Below are 13384 nucleotides of genomic sequence, written 5' to 3'. Positions count from 1 at the left end.
GGTGGCAGCATCTTGGCCGGGGCTTATATACACCACACGGTCTCTGGCTGGAAAACCCCAGGAGAGCTGGAGAAAGATGCTACTGTACAAAGGGGAACAGGGGACAGGATGCAGGAAGAACCAGCCGCTAATATGAGAGTTAAACAGGTCCATTTAGCAGGATCAGGGCATTAGTGATGACTGAGCACCAGATTGCGTTTATTATGTGGCCCTTAGGGTCATGCAACACAACTCTCCCAGTTATTAAACAGATAAATCCCTGCAAATGGACTCTGAGCCACCAGTCCCTTTTATCCATTGGTCCACAGTGCAAGTACAGACACACAATATGTATAAACAGTCATTACCCTTTAATCAGGTGTCAATATGAAACAGATAAGCTCACACAACTTCAGTGATCTTAGGAAAGAAACTAATGAACCTAAAAAACAACAGCTCTTGAAGCAGTAAAAGACATAAAAATGGCAATAAAACATTTACGAGCTTTTTTTTTTCTTTTTCTTAATTATCTTACCGTAGAGCTAATGTTTCTCAACTAGAGGGTATGTGAGGTCATGATTTTGAAAATAGAAGCTGAATTGGCCAGACCATGCTGTAGATTTAATTTTCAAGTAAAGGGTTATTTTGTTTCATGGTGTAATTATTTGAACATCATCAGGACCATATGCAATGCACATGCACTGTCTCAAAAATGACTTGTAAAGGTCAGGAGTGACAGGTCATCAAAGGATTTAGCTTACACAGTAGAAGGAAGCATTTTATGAGTTTTTTGTAATGTATTGTTGAAGAAGAAGCTTCTCCCTATGGAAAATGTGTCTTAGAATAAACCCTTCATTTGTTAAATGTCAGGTTCTTTCATTTTGTTCATTTTAAACAAATACTTTAGGCTTGATTTGTGACACTGGCTTCATTATTGCCGTGTGTGTGTGTGTGCGCGCATCATGATTAGTCACCTGTCCAATACTGGATGAGACGTCAACAGATTTGGCTCACCCAAGAGCCTAATGGGTGACAATCCGTCTTGACAGACAGACAGACACACACACAAACACACACAGTCTAACTGTCCCTGCTTAACTACCATGGTAACCAAGATGACATCTGAAGGATTCTGGGGGGAATTAGTTTTCATGACTATAATAAGAACATAAGCTTTTGGATTAGGGAAAAATCTAATTCACTTACTCTGACATGATAATACAAGGTAATGTTTGTGTTTAGTCTGTGCTATTTAACATGTGTATTTTTAAACAGAATCATGTAATAAAAATGGTTGATAGGTACTGATTTAGATCTGATAATATCACCATATCAGTCTAATACACAGGTGATGTGGAGCTTCATATTCTTACATTACATTACAGAAACATATAAAAAAAAACAAGTAATGAGCTTCATCATACCTGGAGGTCACCTACTATATACTCATATCCAATTTCCAATTCCATTCCAATTTTTTTAATTTATTTATATAATTCTGCTGCAACACTTGTGAAACATCTCATCTGTGGATGGCTGCTGCTGGGATTTAAATGGATCTAAAGGACGAGATGATGTGCGAACACTTTAATCATCGATGTGTTGCCAGCCAGTCAGAACAGGAAATGAGCTAACGATGTAAAACTCAGGTCGGCCTGACCCCACAGCTTTATCTGGTGGACCTTATAGTGCTCTTTATGAGCCAGAGCACAGGCTGAGCTCTGTGACTGTGACATTATGAGGATAATGGATGTTTTTACTGCTACAACGATGAGCAATGGCTGATGTCCCCAATACAACCATTTTCTCATGTTAGCTAAGCAGACACATTCACAAATGGTAGGCTATTCCACTGAAATGAAATCATGTAACTTTTATTTTGTAATATTTAAGATAAACCTTTAAAAATCAAAGTGCTGCATATCTTGTAATCATGTTTAAACCTAAAATTGAAGAATTAATGTGCAAAATCAACATATTTTGCATCTCAAGAGGAGTTCTGTTTTTTCAAAATTGTTTCAGAGTTTTGGCGCCATCTAGTGTTCAACGGGTGACCTGCAGCTTTCTCAAACTGTTCATGTGGCTGAAAATCCAATGACAACCACACAGCTTTTGTTGTCCGATGGGTTTATTTTGTTTCCTTTTACCTCATTTATGACGTTAAAACAGTGCAGCCAAACAAAAAATAAATAAAACACCAAGTCATGACACAGACAAAAGAAAGAAAGAAAAAATTAAAAAATGGGGGAACGTCAGAACAGCAACAAGAGCTCCATGCAGCTAATACAAGATTGTCCAGCAATACCTTAAAAACAAGCCGACTCTTCATGCTTCAATGACCCAGATTAGATCCAGAGAAAGTTTGTCTAGTTCCAATGAATTCTGCTCTTCCAGAAATCTCCACTCCATATTGTATCGGAGGGATGTTTGTCTGTCCACACAGGTGTCCCAGCAGATGCCTCAGGGCAACATGATCTAATTTGCAGTAGCCTTGTGTTCCTTGCCAGTAGCTCACAATCTGCCCCTTTCACCATAAGGCACTTGTATGCAATTAGAAATGTCAGTACTACGATGAAGTACAATCTTAGCCCTGACTGTTAAACTAGAGTTACCAGGAACAGGGTGACTAGCAGATGGATATATTTCAGCTAAACAATTTGAAAACAGCTATGTACGTACAAATGTCATAGTGCCTCCTGGTGAAACATTTATACATCTCAGTAAAAAAAAAAAAGTGTGTCTCTTGAAAACCTCATGATTTCAATGTGTCATATATATTCAGTCATTTATTGTGTTGGGTTTTCTTTGACAGCGACGTTTGATTTCAGACTTGACAGTTGTGTACCCTGGGGAAATGACTTTCCTTATCAGCCAGGACGTCCATTGAAAAATCAATGGCCTCACTCCAAATATTGCTCCACTCTCCTGACACATTTGGTTTCCAATGCGACAACAGTGCTACAGTCATTGCTATGATAGGCTGTACTGTGTTTTTTTTTTTTTTGTTATTCAAGTTCACCCAGGCGATCAACTAAGGATGTAAAATATATCTGACTGGCAGACCAACAAAAAATGCAAAAAGATACAAATTGAAAAGGCTCCTCATAAGGCTCTCTTTTCCTTGAACATGTATTACACTATCTATTCACTGAAGATATACAAAGACCATTAGGTGAACTTGTTTATTGGCTTAGTCAGCCAGCCCAGAGCAATCAGAAAGCCAAGATAACAACACATTCAGTGTTCTGCACCAATTTTACAAACTGACATTCTTTCATTGTTCGCCAGTGCTTACTAAATCCCCAAACATCCCATTTATATATATAAAAAAAATGCTTTTCTTTTCATTGCCCATTTCAGTTGTCAGTCTTACAGTAGTTAAGGCAAAAAAGTAGTCTATGTCATGGGCAGTGGCTTCTTCATCGATATCCAGTGCCTCTGTACACATCTAATAGTATAATTACACTGTATGTTTGTGCATTCATGCATGTCTTTGAGTTATGATTTTCTGTCCTCTGTCGTTGTGCCAGTCAAAACAGGCACTGAGCATCAGTGCTCCCTGTTCAGGCTGTGAAACATACTGAGCAGCTACACTGGTTCGTCTGTATTTACTGTAAAACACTGTTAAATATGCACAGTATAAATAGGCTATCGATCCAAGGCCAGCGATCAGTGGGCTACTGTATGGGAGAATATAGATCCAGTTAACAGTGTAACGGGCTGCCATTATGCAAGTACTGACACAGTACAGTGTGCACAAGATTTCATGGTCTCAGCCTATGCGCGCCGTTTTTTTTTGTTTTTTTTAGTCCGTTAGTTCCAATGCAAGAGACAGTATGAGTGCCACACATGGTGATTTGAATTAATTCAGTCAGTCAGTGCTTCAAAGTAAGTTACGAGGTCCCGTCGCTCCAGTGAGTGGTCCATTCCTTTTTAGGGACAACTCCTGATTTCTGAGTCTGGAACTGAGGCCGGTCCTCACGAGGAATCTTCACTGCGTGGTACTGAGGCAGTTTGTCTTTGTAGTGGGCCCGTTGGAAGAAGCCACACTGTCAGCACAGGAAGGAGAGACAGAAGTGAAGAAAGGGAGAAAAAAAAAGATTAACTGATGACATACTGTATGCGGGAACATGATGGAGAATCACCATTTGTCTGCCCTTATTTCGGTAGATAAGGTAAGGTTTGCTTTCCAATATCATGTCTAGTAAGAGACTAATCCTGCTTTTTCAATTTAAGTGTTGCCTTGTTCACCACAGACTGTTGAAAAGGAAACTGATTATCTCATAGTGACCTTGCGCAGTCAGGGTGACTCTTTAACAAAAAGCAAATCCAAAAAGAAAAAGCACATCCACATGCTCTACATTTCTAATTCAACACCAGTCCTAAGAGCCTCTTGATTAACACACCAACACACTGCCAAAGTGCCATTAAGACATTTTGCACACATTAATATGAACAAAAATTGACAGGTTCACTCTGACACCTGTGAAAGTCAGTGGGTCATAAGATGCATGTCAATGGCATTGTTAAGAAATTGAAAAGTCCTTGGCAAGCACATCCTGAACATGAAAAGTCGTCATTGACTGGTGCCACACTGAACAAGTGCAGATAATTAAACAGTGACGTGAAGAGTGGCGGCAAAACACACAGCACAACAGGCATCTTGCAGCCCTGAGGGAGAGATGGCTGGATGGTGTTCAATACGCACAGATTAGACTGACAGATCAATGCTGGATAAAGGAAATTGTTTTGAATAAATTCATAACCCACAGTTTTACTAGTTCTGATCAAATGACAGAGAATAACACCACGGTGGCAAAAGTGCACCTGGCTGTTTTAGCCCTTTTCAAGAGCACAGCTGATACATTATCATAACTATCATTACTATCCATCACTGATGGCTACACCCCCATCCCCATAAAACAACTGTCAAAAAATAGCTTCATAACCAAGCCTAAGGATAACAGATTCTTCAAGCTTTCAATTTTTCTATCTTTACACTTGACTCTATAAAGAACATCATCTCATCAATGGTGTATTTTATCCTTTCCAAAATAAAAGCACAAGAGAAAGAGTGGAAGGAATGCATTTTTCTATGCTCCACTGTACACTAAAAACGTTAGCGTGTCTGGCTAACTAGCTAAAAAGTAACAAAAATGGTCCTGGATGGTATCAGAGTTTAGGCTAATGTTAGCCCAGATTTGGGAAAGTCGCACTCCAGAAAACCAGAGTGTAAACAAAACACACAGGGTGGTCACATGCTAGTGGCCTTTTCACACAAACATAAACCTACATCTAACCTCATACTTACTCATACTTAAAATTACGGTAGGACTGTTACATTGCTGCTTTAATTTTTTCCCTCAGTACAATATCACACACTGTAAATAACATTTTAATCAAACTTCAAGATGTTTTCAAATAAACTAAAATAAAGGAAACAATAACTAGCTAACTATAGCTGACCGACCAAATCAACAGTTGTTGCTAGAAACTTGATATAGTTTTGTCTACTTCTGTCAGGTTCACAAGAGTTTTGTTAAGCGTAACTCTGCCACCATTCAGTTAAGTGTTTACCAAAAATTATTGCTAATTTTCTAATTTCAGATTGAAATCAGTTTGATTATGAGGTTAACCAGCCATGCCAACATAGACACAGTAACTACGAGGAGCTGGCCTTAGAAAACAAGTGTTACTGCTATAATATTACAGTACATCTGTGTGTTTTTGTGATCATCTGTGCCAAAATGTGCTAATATTTCATGGTGTATGTAATGAACACCATCAGCCACACCAGAGCGGGTCAAAACAAAGCGATTGTGGGTGAGGGTTTTACCGCTTGGAGGGAGAAGAGGAGGGGAGAACAGGCCAGAGTGAAATACATTATATTATAGTTCTGAGGCCTGCTTCTCCGCCTCCGAGGGTTGGACCCCCAAATGGGCGTGGTAGTACTCCGTGTCATAGTGCTGGCGTCGCTCACTGCGCTTGAAGAACCCACACTGGGGCAACGAGGAAGTGGGGAGAGGTAGAACAGGAAGAAAACAATGAGAAATAGAAAAGAAAAGGGATTAAGGGATAAGAGGTGAAATTGAGGGGAGACAAAACAGAAGGGGTGAGACAGAGGGCAAAACATAAGAACAAAAGAGAACAGATGAGAGTGAGCTGGAAGGAATAAAATGATTACAGGACAGAACAGAACAAAGCAGTCACAAATAATTGGACTGCCGGGGAAAATGATGAGGAAATGCTAGAGTAGGAAAAGGAACTGACAGGATGAAGTCAATGAGGCTTTTATCAGTGTTTGCTGTGATGAGAATCTTAATGGGGTAAATGTTCATTTTAATGTCCCACCTTGAAGATTTCTGTTTTATTAATGACCACATAATCACTGCTTTTGGGACTTTGACACAGTGGACGAGAGGATGCAGAGATGGTCCATGTGTAAAGAAGTGCACATGGTCCATTTTTAAAGCATTATGTATTGTGTGCATGTTGGTGTATGTTACCTTCCACAGTATGCAGACCAGCATAGTCAGGAGCACTTTGCCTGCCAGTACGGCTACGACGAAGATCCACCAGGGGATCGAGAAATGGTCGCCCCGACCAGGTTCAGGGTAGATCATCACTGGAACCTGGAGAGAATGAGAACGAGAGGAAAAATTACAACTTCAGGAAATATTTTTTCACTGCTGAATTAACGCCATGTAGTGGATCAATAAATGAGTCAGGCCCTAGTAACACATGCCTGTTGTGAAATGATTTTGTATTGCTCACTGTTGGTAAGGATGCAAACAAACAAAAACAGTGTTCCTCCTGATATAACAAAACATTTCAAAAACAAGTAGCATGCACAAAGAGATGTGGGCAGTGGATGTTCTGCTTTGAAGGAAGTAAAGTGAGCCACGTACCTGTGCGGCAGCATCCTTGAGGACCAGGTGCTTGATGCTGGACTTCACAGTGATGTTGGCTCTGACCAGCAGCTCCAGAGCACTGACAGCTGGATAATCCTGAGAGACAGGGAGAGAGTAACCATTAGGAAAACCAGGAAATTAATTCGATACCTAACCAGCTATGTTCAAAGTACTATTTTGTTTTGTTGTTCCCAAATCGAGTTTGGCAGTAGAGCTTGAAGTTGCCATGAATGATAACTTGTAAAGGCACAATAATATTCAAATCCAATACCCACACCACAACATTGTGATTCATGTGGGGAAACTCATTGGTCAAGCACTAACCGGAAAACAATTTTATCAGAAATCTAAGAACCATATTTCCTCAATGTTTCTTAAGTTAAAAACAGAAATGCATGTATTTGATGGAAAGCAAGGAGTGAGAGTAACTGCTTCAAGCTAAGCCAACCACTCAACCTCTGAGCACCCCATATTTCCTGATTTGCAGCTGCAGCTGCAGGTGATTCAGAGGTCAAAGCTGCAGCCTCACTCTGCTGACTACCCCAACCTCAAAACCAATTAATACATTTCATCACTCATTCTGTTTATGCACTTGCTTCAGTTGTCACTCATTCACTTTCCGTAGTACCCAGTGTGTCAATGTGAGTGCCAGCAGCAGCTCTAACAGTCAAAATGAAGCAGAGAGTGAGAGTAGTGCTCACTAAGGCCCTGATGTAATAATGACAGGAGGTTTTTTTTGTTTTTTTTTTTACCTCTATGAAACTGCTGTTCCACAGCCTGGCATGGATCTTGAGGACGGCCTGACCGGAGAAGCTATGGAGGGGACACTGGAACAGGACACAGCGTGCCGACCCCAAGAGACAATCCTGGAAAAAAAAAAACAATGACAATGGGCAATGTTTGGATTGAACTGAACCCAGACATGAGCAGAATAGTGAAAAGCTAAACAAACAATGCCTGCATCTTCTGCTGGCCATGTATTCATTTGGCTGTGTGCATTAACTGCAAATCGATCAAACACTCCCTCCTCCTTGTTTCCTCTGTCCTTGTCTTTCTCCTCTTACCAGTTTGAGTGACTTGCGTCTCTCTGAAGCTGCCACAGCTGGGGTGGTTCGTCCCACGCTGCCTTTTGTCATCACTTGGCCTTCGTCCTCTGGGTGGGAGCGCCGTGATCTCCCAGGCTCCTGGAAGTGTAAATTCAGCACAATCAGAGATGGATCAGTCACTTCAAATGGTTCAGGAAAAAATAAGTATTATGCCCAGCACAGCTTGAATCTTTGACATGAAAACGTGGGCAGGCTGAGAAAAACGTAGGTTCATGAAAACAGTTTAATGGTGGTGTTAAATAGCATTTCCTTTTGTAGTGAGACATGACGTCTGCTCTGCTTACCCCGTGACTGACAGTCTGTGGAAGCTCTGCAAGTGAGGAGCTCTGCAGCTTTAGAGGATTCAGGGTCCCTGTTGGGATGCATTGTGTGCCTGGGTGACCCTCAAACTTCAGACTTGCAGGATACAGGAGCCATTTTTCATTGGCCAGCTCGTACGGCCACATGATGTTTAGAAACGCAGAGCCAAACGTCTGCAGAGCTTGTCCAGGATTAGTCACCTGACAGACAGAAATATAAACAGGATATAATTTTAGAACTGGAAATAACAGGCATTTTTCTTTCTTGGGTCCTTTTATTTGTGAAAAAAATAAATTCTATTGTAAACCTGTGAAGATATCTCTCTTCTTTCTCAGTCAGACAACAAATTAATTTTTTACAAACACATGTTCACACACACTTGTTCCTCACCACAAACTCAAAATCCACAGGGCTGCCGATGTCCTCCAGACTAGTCATGGCACTCTCTCCACGCACCACCCCGCTGAAGAACAGCTGGTGAGGACGGGCAAGCCTACAGTAAAACACATCATCACATCAGTGAGTCAGTCTGCGTACACACTCAGCCTCAGATGGCTGTTCTCTAGGCAGCTTAAACTCTCTTTCACACAGTCAAACTGTATTTGTATTTTAGGTTTATTGATATACCTTGAATGTCAAACTGAAAACAACTGGAATATGTCACATGTGTCACTGTCAAATGCTTTGACATATATTTGTTATAACAAAATTAAAGCTGGAGGAAATACAAGCATGTAATGAATATAAAACAACTTCACTTGAGAGAAGCTTATACATATTGATGTCACTGTTTTACTCACCCACTGACAGACAGAGGGAGCTCTATCACAACTTTAGCAAATGCTGTGACTGGGGCCAGGTCTGGCTGCTCACTGATACTGAGAACACACGATAAACACAAACTCATTGATCAAAAATTCATTTGATCTGAACAGATCAAAATTTGCAATTATATAAGCAAAGACTGAGGGTGTGAGACGAAACACACCAGTTCATCATGTCATTTTGACTGAACTTACGTTGTCAACAAGAGATCTGCTGTCAACTCAGTGGTCTCTATGGTGATGCTTGACGTGCTCAGGTTGATGGAGAATTTCAGCTGAAGAGACAAACAAATATAACACCAAAGGAAAGGACAAAATGATTACACATAATAACCAAAAATGTGTTTTACTGATGTTTGTTCTTTAGCATGTTCATGAACAGAGCAGATTTCTTTCTTCTATGACATTATCATCTTGTTTCAGTTTAAATTCTTAAAACAATGATAAATGCAGCTGTAACTACCAATGAATTTCATTATCAATTAATCCTCTCAATGAGTAGATGTCATAATTTTGAATATCTCAAGCTTGGACTGATTTTCTTACCTTGGTGTCTCGTTTTACTGGGTTTCCAAGGTCACATTCAACTTGGGAGCCATTCTGGTTCGCTTGACATCTCATCTATAGACAGTGATGACAGATCACAGAGCATTTTGGTTCAGTCTCACATAAGTAATAAAACTGTCACTGTCATTTTAAATATATTGTTCTGGATCTAAACATCTAATACACAGATTCTGGACTTGCCAAACGGCACCGTGTTTTGGCCACATACCTGTGGTGGCACTCTGGAGCCGGCGTACGACAGTGTGTCTGGAATGGAGATGAGCAGCTGGGCAGCGTGAGCGTCATCTCCGTCCTCGTGAGGGTTAGCCGGGTCAGAGGGCATGTTGGTGACGGTGATTTCCAGCACCACCAGCCGCTGGTCTGAGAGAGAGAACACCTGCACGTCGTCCTCATCTCTGCAGAGCGGTAAAGAGGATGGAGATGAAAACAGATCTCTACAGCTGCCAGGAAGTGAATCACCACATTCTGAAGGCAAAGTGCTGTAGTGAAAACACTACAGTACTATGTGCTATAATAAGTTAAGTTAAAATATACTAAATCCCGTTGCACGCGTTATGTTTACATTGGTGTTAAGGTTGCTAGGCAACAGTCTCTCAGGCAACAGATCACATTATAAAATCCCCCAGCTCACACAGAATGGGTTAAGCAGATACTAACTTTGGCAGAGGGGTGAAGAGGTCGGAGGTCATGGGTCGTGTTCCAAACTGGTAGCTCAGCTTCAGGTTGCTCTGGCAGATCGTGTCGTTGCCACATCCTTCTCGCTTGAAGTTCACCTTCAGGGGGCAAAAGGAGACACTTGTGCGTTAGCATAAATGTGTGATATCAGTATCAAGTATCAGCTTTCAAAACAGAATTCAATTTTGGAGGAAGGTAAGTGCTAGAATGTGGTTTTATTGGATTATACTTTTCTATGTGCTTAAAATGCAGAAACTCCCCCTTTTACAATTACTCTGACCTGTACTGTCAAGACTTTCCTCCCAATAAAAAAACAACACCATAGGTCAGCTTATTACAACCCAGAGCAGTGGCTCTTTTCAGTGCATGGCATGCCCCACAACAGCATATTTACAGAACCCCTCTTTAGGTCCATCTTGATAAGAGTTCAGGGTGGATTGATGGGTGGACAAAACATTGGACCTTAACATCAGAGACTGCTGCGTTTCACTTTTCCAATGGACGGTCAATATTGCTCCGTTTAACCATGACTATGATCGTTCTATAACCTTAACTACATGTCTCCTCCTCACCAAGGTTAAAACACCTATTAAGCATTAGAGGGTTCAAGAGAGCAAAACCATGAAGACTGCGATGAATCAGCAGAAGAGTTGATAATATATTCAGCGTTAACATTGTGATGAGCCTGAATTACTGCAGAAAAGGCTGTTAATATGGAGCATAAAATGGGGTCTTTTGAAAGAGCATAGGATTGACCACTTAACATGCATGCTGATTATAAAAATACTTCTGCTTCCTTTTTGTTGCGACAGACCTCAGTGTGAACTGTGTTAGACGGGGAGATGTTCAGTACAGGCGCCAGATTCTCCAGCTTCTTGACCCTTGAGTGTCTGTGCATGCGTGGTGGAACAGGCTTGATACTGTGGGTTATTGCCAGTGAGATGGGGCGCAGTTTGTCACGTATGTTCTCCTGCAGGGACAAAAATCATAAAAATGGTTAATACTCAAACATAATCTCCAGTCATAGAAATAGGGTTAAAAAATGGGACATATGCAGAATTTTGACACCAAGACAAACCAAGCACAAAAATTAAAACTATTATTATTTTAACCCATTTCCTTATCCACAAGTTTCAAAACATCAAAAACGTAAGCCGGTTTTGCTCTTCCGGTGCAATTGTATGTTTACGTTTCCATGGTTTCAGTAGTTGTCATAGTTGCAGTAAAGGCATGTAGCTGGGTTTTAACAATGGATGTTCATTTGTGTGATATCCATTGTTAAAAGCTGGCGTGACGTTTTACAGATTTTCAATGAAAAAACAAACAAAAAACAAACATGCATTTACCGCGACTACTGAAACCATGGAAACGTAAACATACAATTCCAAGAGCAAAACCGGCTTACATTTTTGACCGAAAAAGGTGGATAGAAGTTAAAGATAAAAGTTAGGTCAAACATCACCAACTGTTGTTTACAAATTTCTCAAACTGAACACAAGATGCTTTAACATTTAACCCCACAATAAAAGACTACACCCGTGTGTCTGATGTGGACAACATGAACAAATCAAAGTGACTGACATGGAGTTGGAAGACAGCGGTGGTGCACACAGCATGCGCCTGCCGATGCAGCACCACTTCTTCGGTCTGAGTGTACTCTGGCTCTAATGAACTGCGACCCAGGAAGTTAACGCGGTGCGGGAGGCCCAGCTTCCTGCGCTCTATGTCTGCTTCAAAGCGCACCACCAGGACTTGATGGGAGTGAGACGGGGGCGATGCAGGAAAACAGAGAAAGGGATTAAAAAGAGAAATGTCAGGACACACACAGAGAGCACTTAAAAGGCCCATCAGGGATGGGACATATGATAAACCCCCTGTCTGGGGGAATACACTGCTACACAGCTGTGATTTAATCATAATAACGTCTTATGTTACCCACAGATAGGGTTACTTTCTACTGTAAATAGAAATGACTCCTGTCACAGTGGATGGTGATATGAAGTCCCACAAGAGAGAAGAACAAAAATGGTTGTGAAGAAGACTGAGTTGTGACTTACTAATGTGTGATGCATAGTCTTTTGGGTGGGCTGAGAAGGTGAAGCAGGCATTGACCTCCACGCTAAAAAAGAAGATGGTGAGTGAAAAAATCTTTCACAAATTCAATGGCATGACAAAATACTACATTAGAATTTTGCAAAGTTATCCTGAATGTTTTCTTACCAAACTCCATTTCTGCCCTTGCAGTTGGACTGCCCCAGATCAATGTGCTCAGGGTGAACAGATATATCTCTGTGTATGTGAATGACTGGACGAGACCTTGGAGACACACAGAAACACACAAAGATTTATAGATAGACAAATTATGACCAAGTGATCATAGAACAGTATTTTTTATTGTATTGTAAAACTTGGATTTCATAAGGATGTGTTAAAGGGATAGCTCAACATTTTAGCAAATTGGCCCATTGCCATAATCCCTATAGTTTTAGGAGTAGGTTCGTTACCTTAATTGTCGGTGCAAGCTATTTTTAGAACAGCGTAGCAGAGCCACGAGCTGCTCAGAGCTACGCTACGGAGGCTAATGGGATTTCTTGGTTTCCCTCATCAAACTCATCAATACACAATCCAACAACTCCAAAACGCTCTGGTGGACAAGTTGTGACCTGCACATTCACCACACTACATATGAGATAATAACGGAACGTTACGAGACAGAGTTGTTTTAGAGGTAAATACATGCAAAAACGCTGGTGCGCGTTTCCGTCAGGGCCAGATTTTTGGCAAGCAGTCTCTGCAATTACCTCGAAAACAACTCTGTCTCGTGATGTTCCGTTATTATCTCATAGCGTGGTGAAGGTGCAGGTTACAACTTGTCCACAAGAGCGTTTTGGAGTTGTTGGATTGTGTAATTGATTAGTTTGATGAGGGAAACCAAGAAATCCCATTAGCCTCCGTAGCGTAGCTCTGAGCAGCTCACGGCTCTGCTGTGCCGCTCTAAATAACTTGCACCAAATATTAAAGG

General features: G+C 41.0%; 1 protein-coding gene across 6 annotated transcripts in view; it reads right to left on the bottom strand.

Annotated features, from left to right (window-relative positions):
- Nucleotides 1–3449: 3449 nt before the first annotated feature.
- itga7 (integrin, alpha 7) overlaps nt 3450–13384 on the bottom strand; it is a 32478-nt gene continuing 22543 nt past the window's right edge. For 2 of the 6 annotated variants that reach the window (XR_015035878.1, XR_015035879.1), the window contains exons 10-26: nt 12583–12678; nt 12420–12481; nt 11944–12113; nt 11177–11332; nt 10345–10460; nt 9896–10082; nt 9667–9741; nt 9316–9395; nt 9097–9174; nt 8687–8789; nt 8281–8496; nt 7955–8074; nt 7643–7756; nt 6888–6986; nt 6486–6611; nt 5816–5978; nt 3450–4028 (exon numbers count right to left, since the gene is read on the bottom strand). Coding sequence is in view for 4 of the 6 variants with exons in the window: in XM_085777563.1 (XP_085633689.1) it covers nt 3873–4028; nt 6486–6611; nt 6888–6986; nt 7643–7756; nt 7955–8074; nt 8281–8496; nt 8687–8789; nt 9097–9174; nt 9316–9395; nt 9667–9741; nt 9896–10082; nt 10345–10460; nt 11177–11332; nt 11944–12113; nt 12420–12481; nt 12583–12678 (1954 nt within the window). In the remaining 2 variants the exon portion in view is untranslated. The remainder of the gene's footprint in view (nt 4029–5815; nt 5979–6485; nt 6612–6887; nt 6987–7642; nt 7757–7954; nt 8075–8280; nt 8497–8686; nt 8790–9096; nt 9175–9315; nt 9396–9666; nt 9742–9895; nt 10083–10344; nt 10461–11176; nt 11333–11943; nt 12114–12419; nt 12482–12582; nt 12679–13384) is intronic. The other 4 variants (XM_085777563.1, XM_085777565.1, XM_085777564.1 and 1 more) reach the window with 2 other exon arrangements.

This window comes from Trachurus japonicus, chromosome 5, assembly GCF_045865225.1.
Source record: "Trachurus japonicus isolate A0001 chromosome 5, Traja_1.0".
NCBI classification, from domain to species: Eukaryota; Metazoa; Chordata; class Actinopteri; order Carangiformes; family Carangidae; genus Trachurus; species Trachurus japonicus.
Note: the sequence above shows the minus strand (reverse complement) of the source record. Positions and strands in the feature narration are given on the sequence as shown.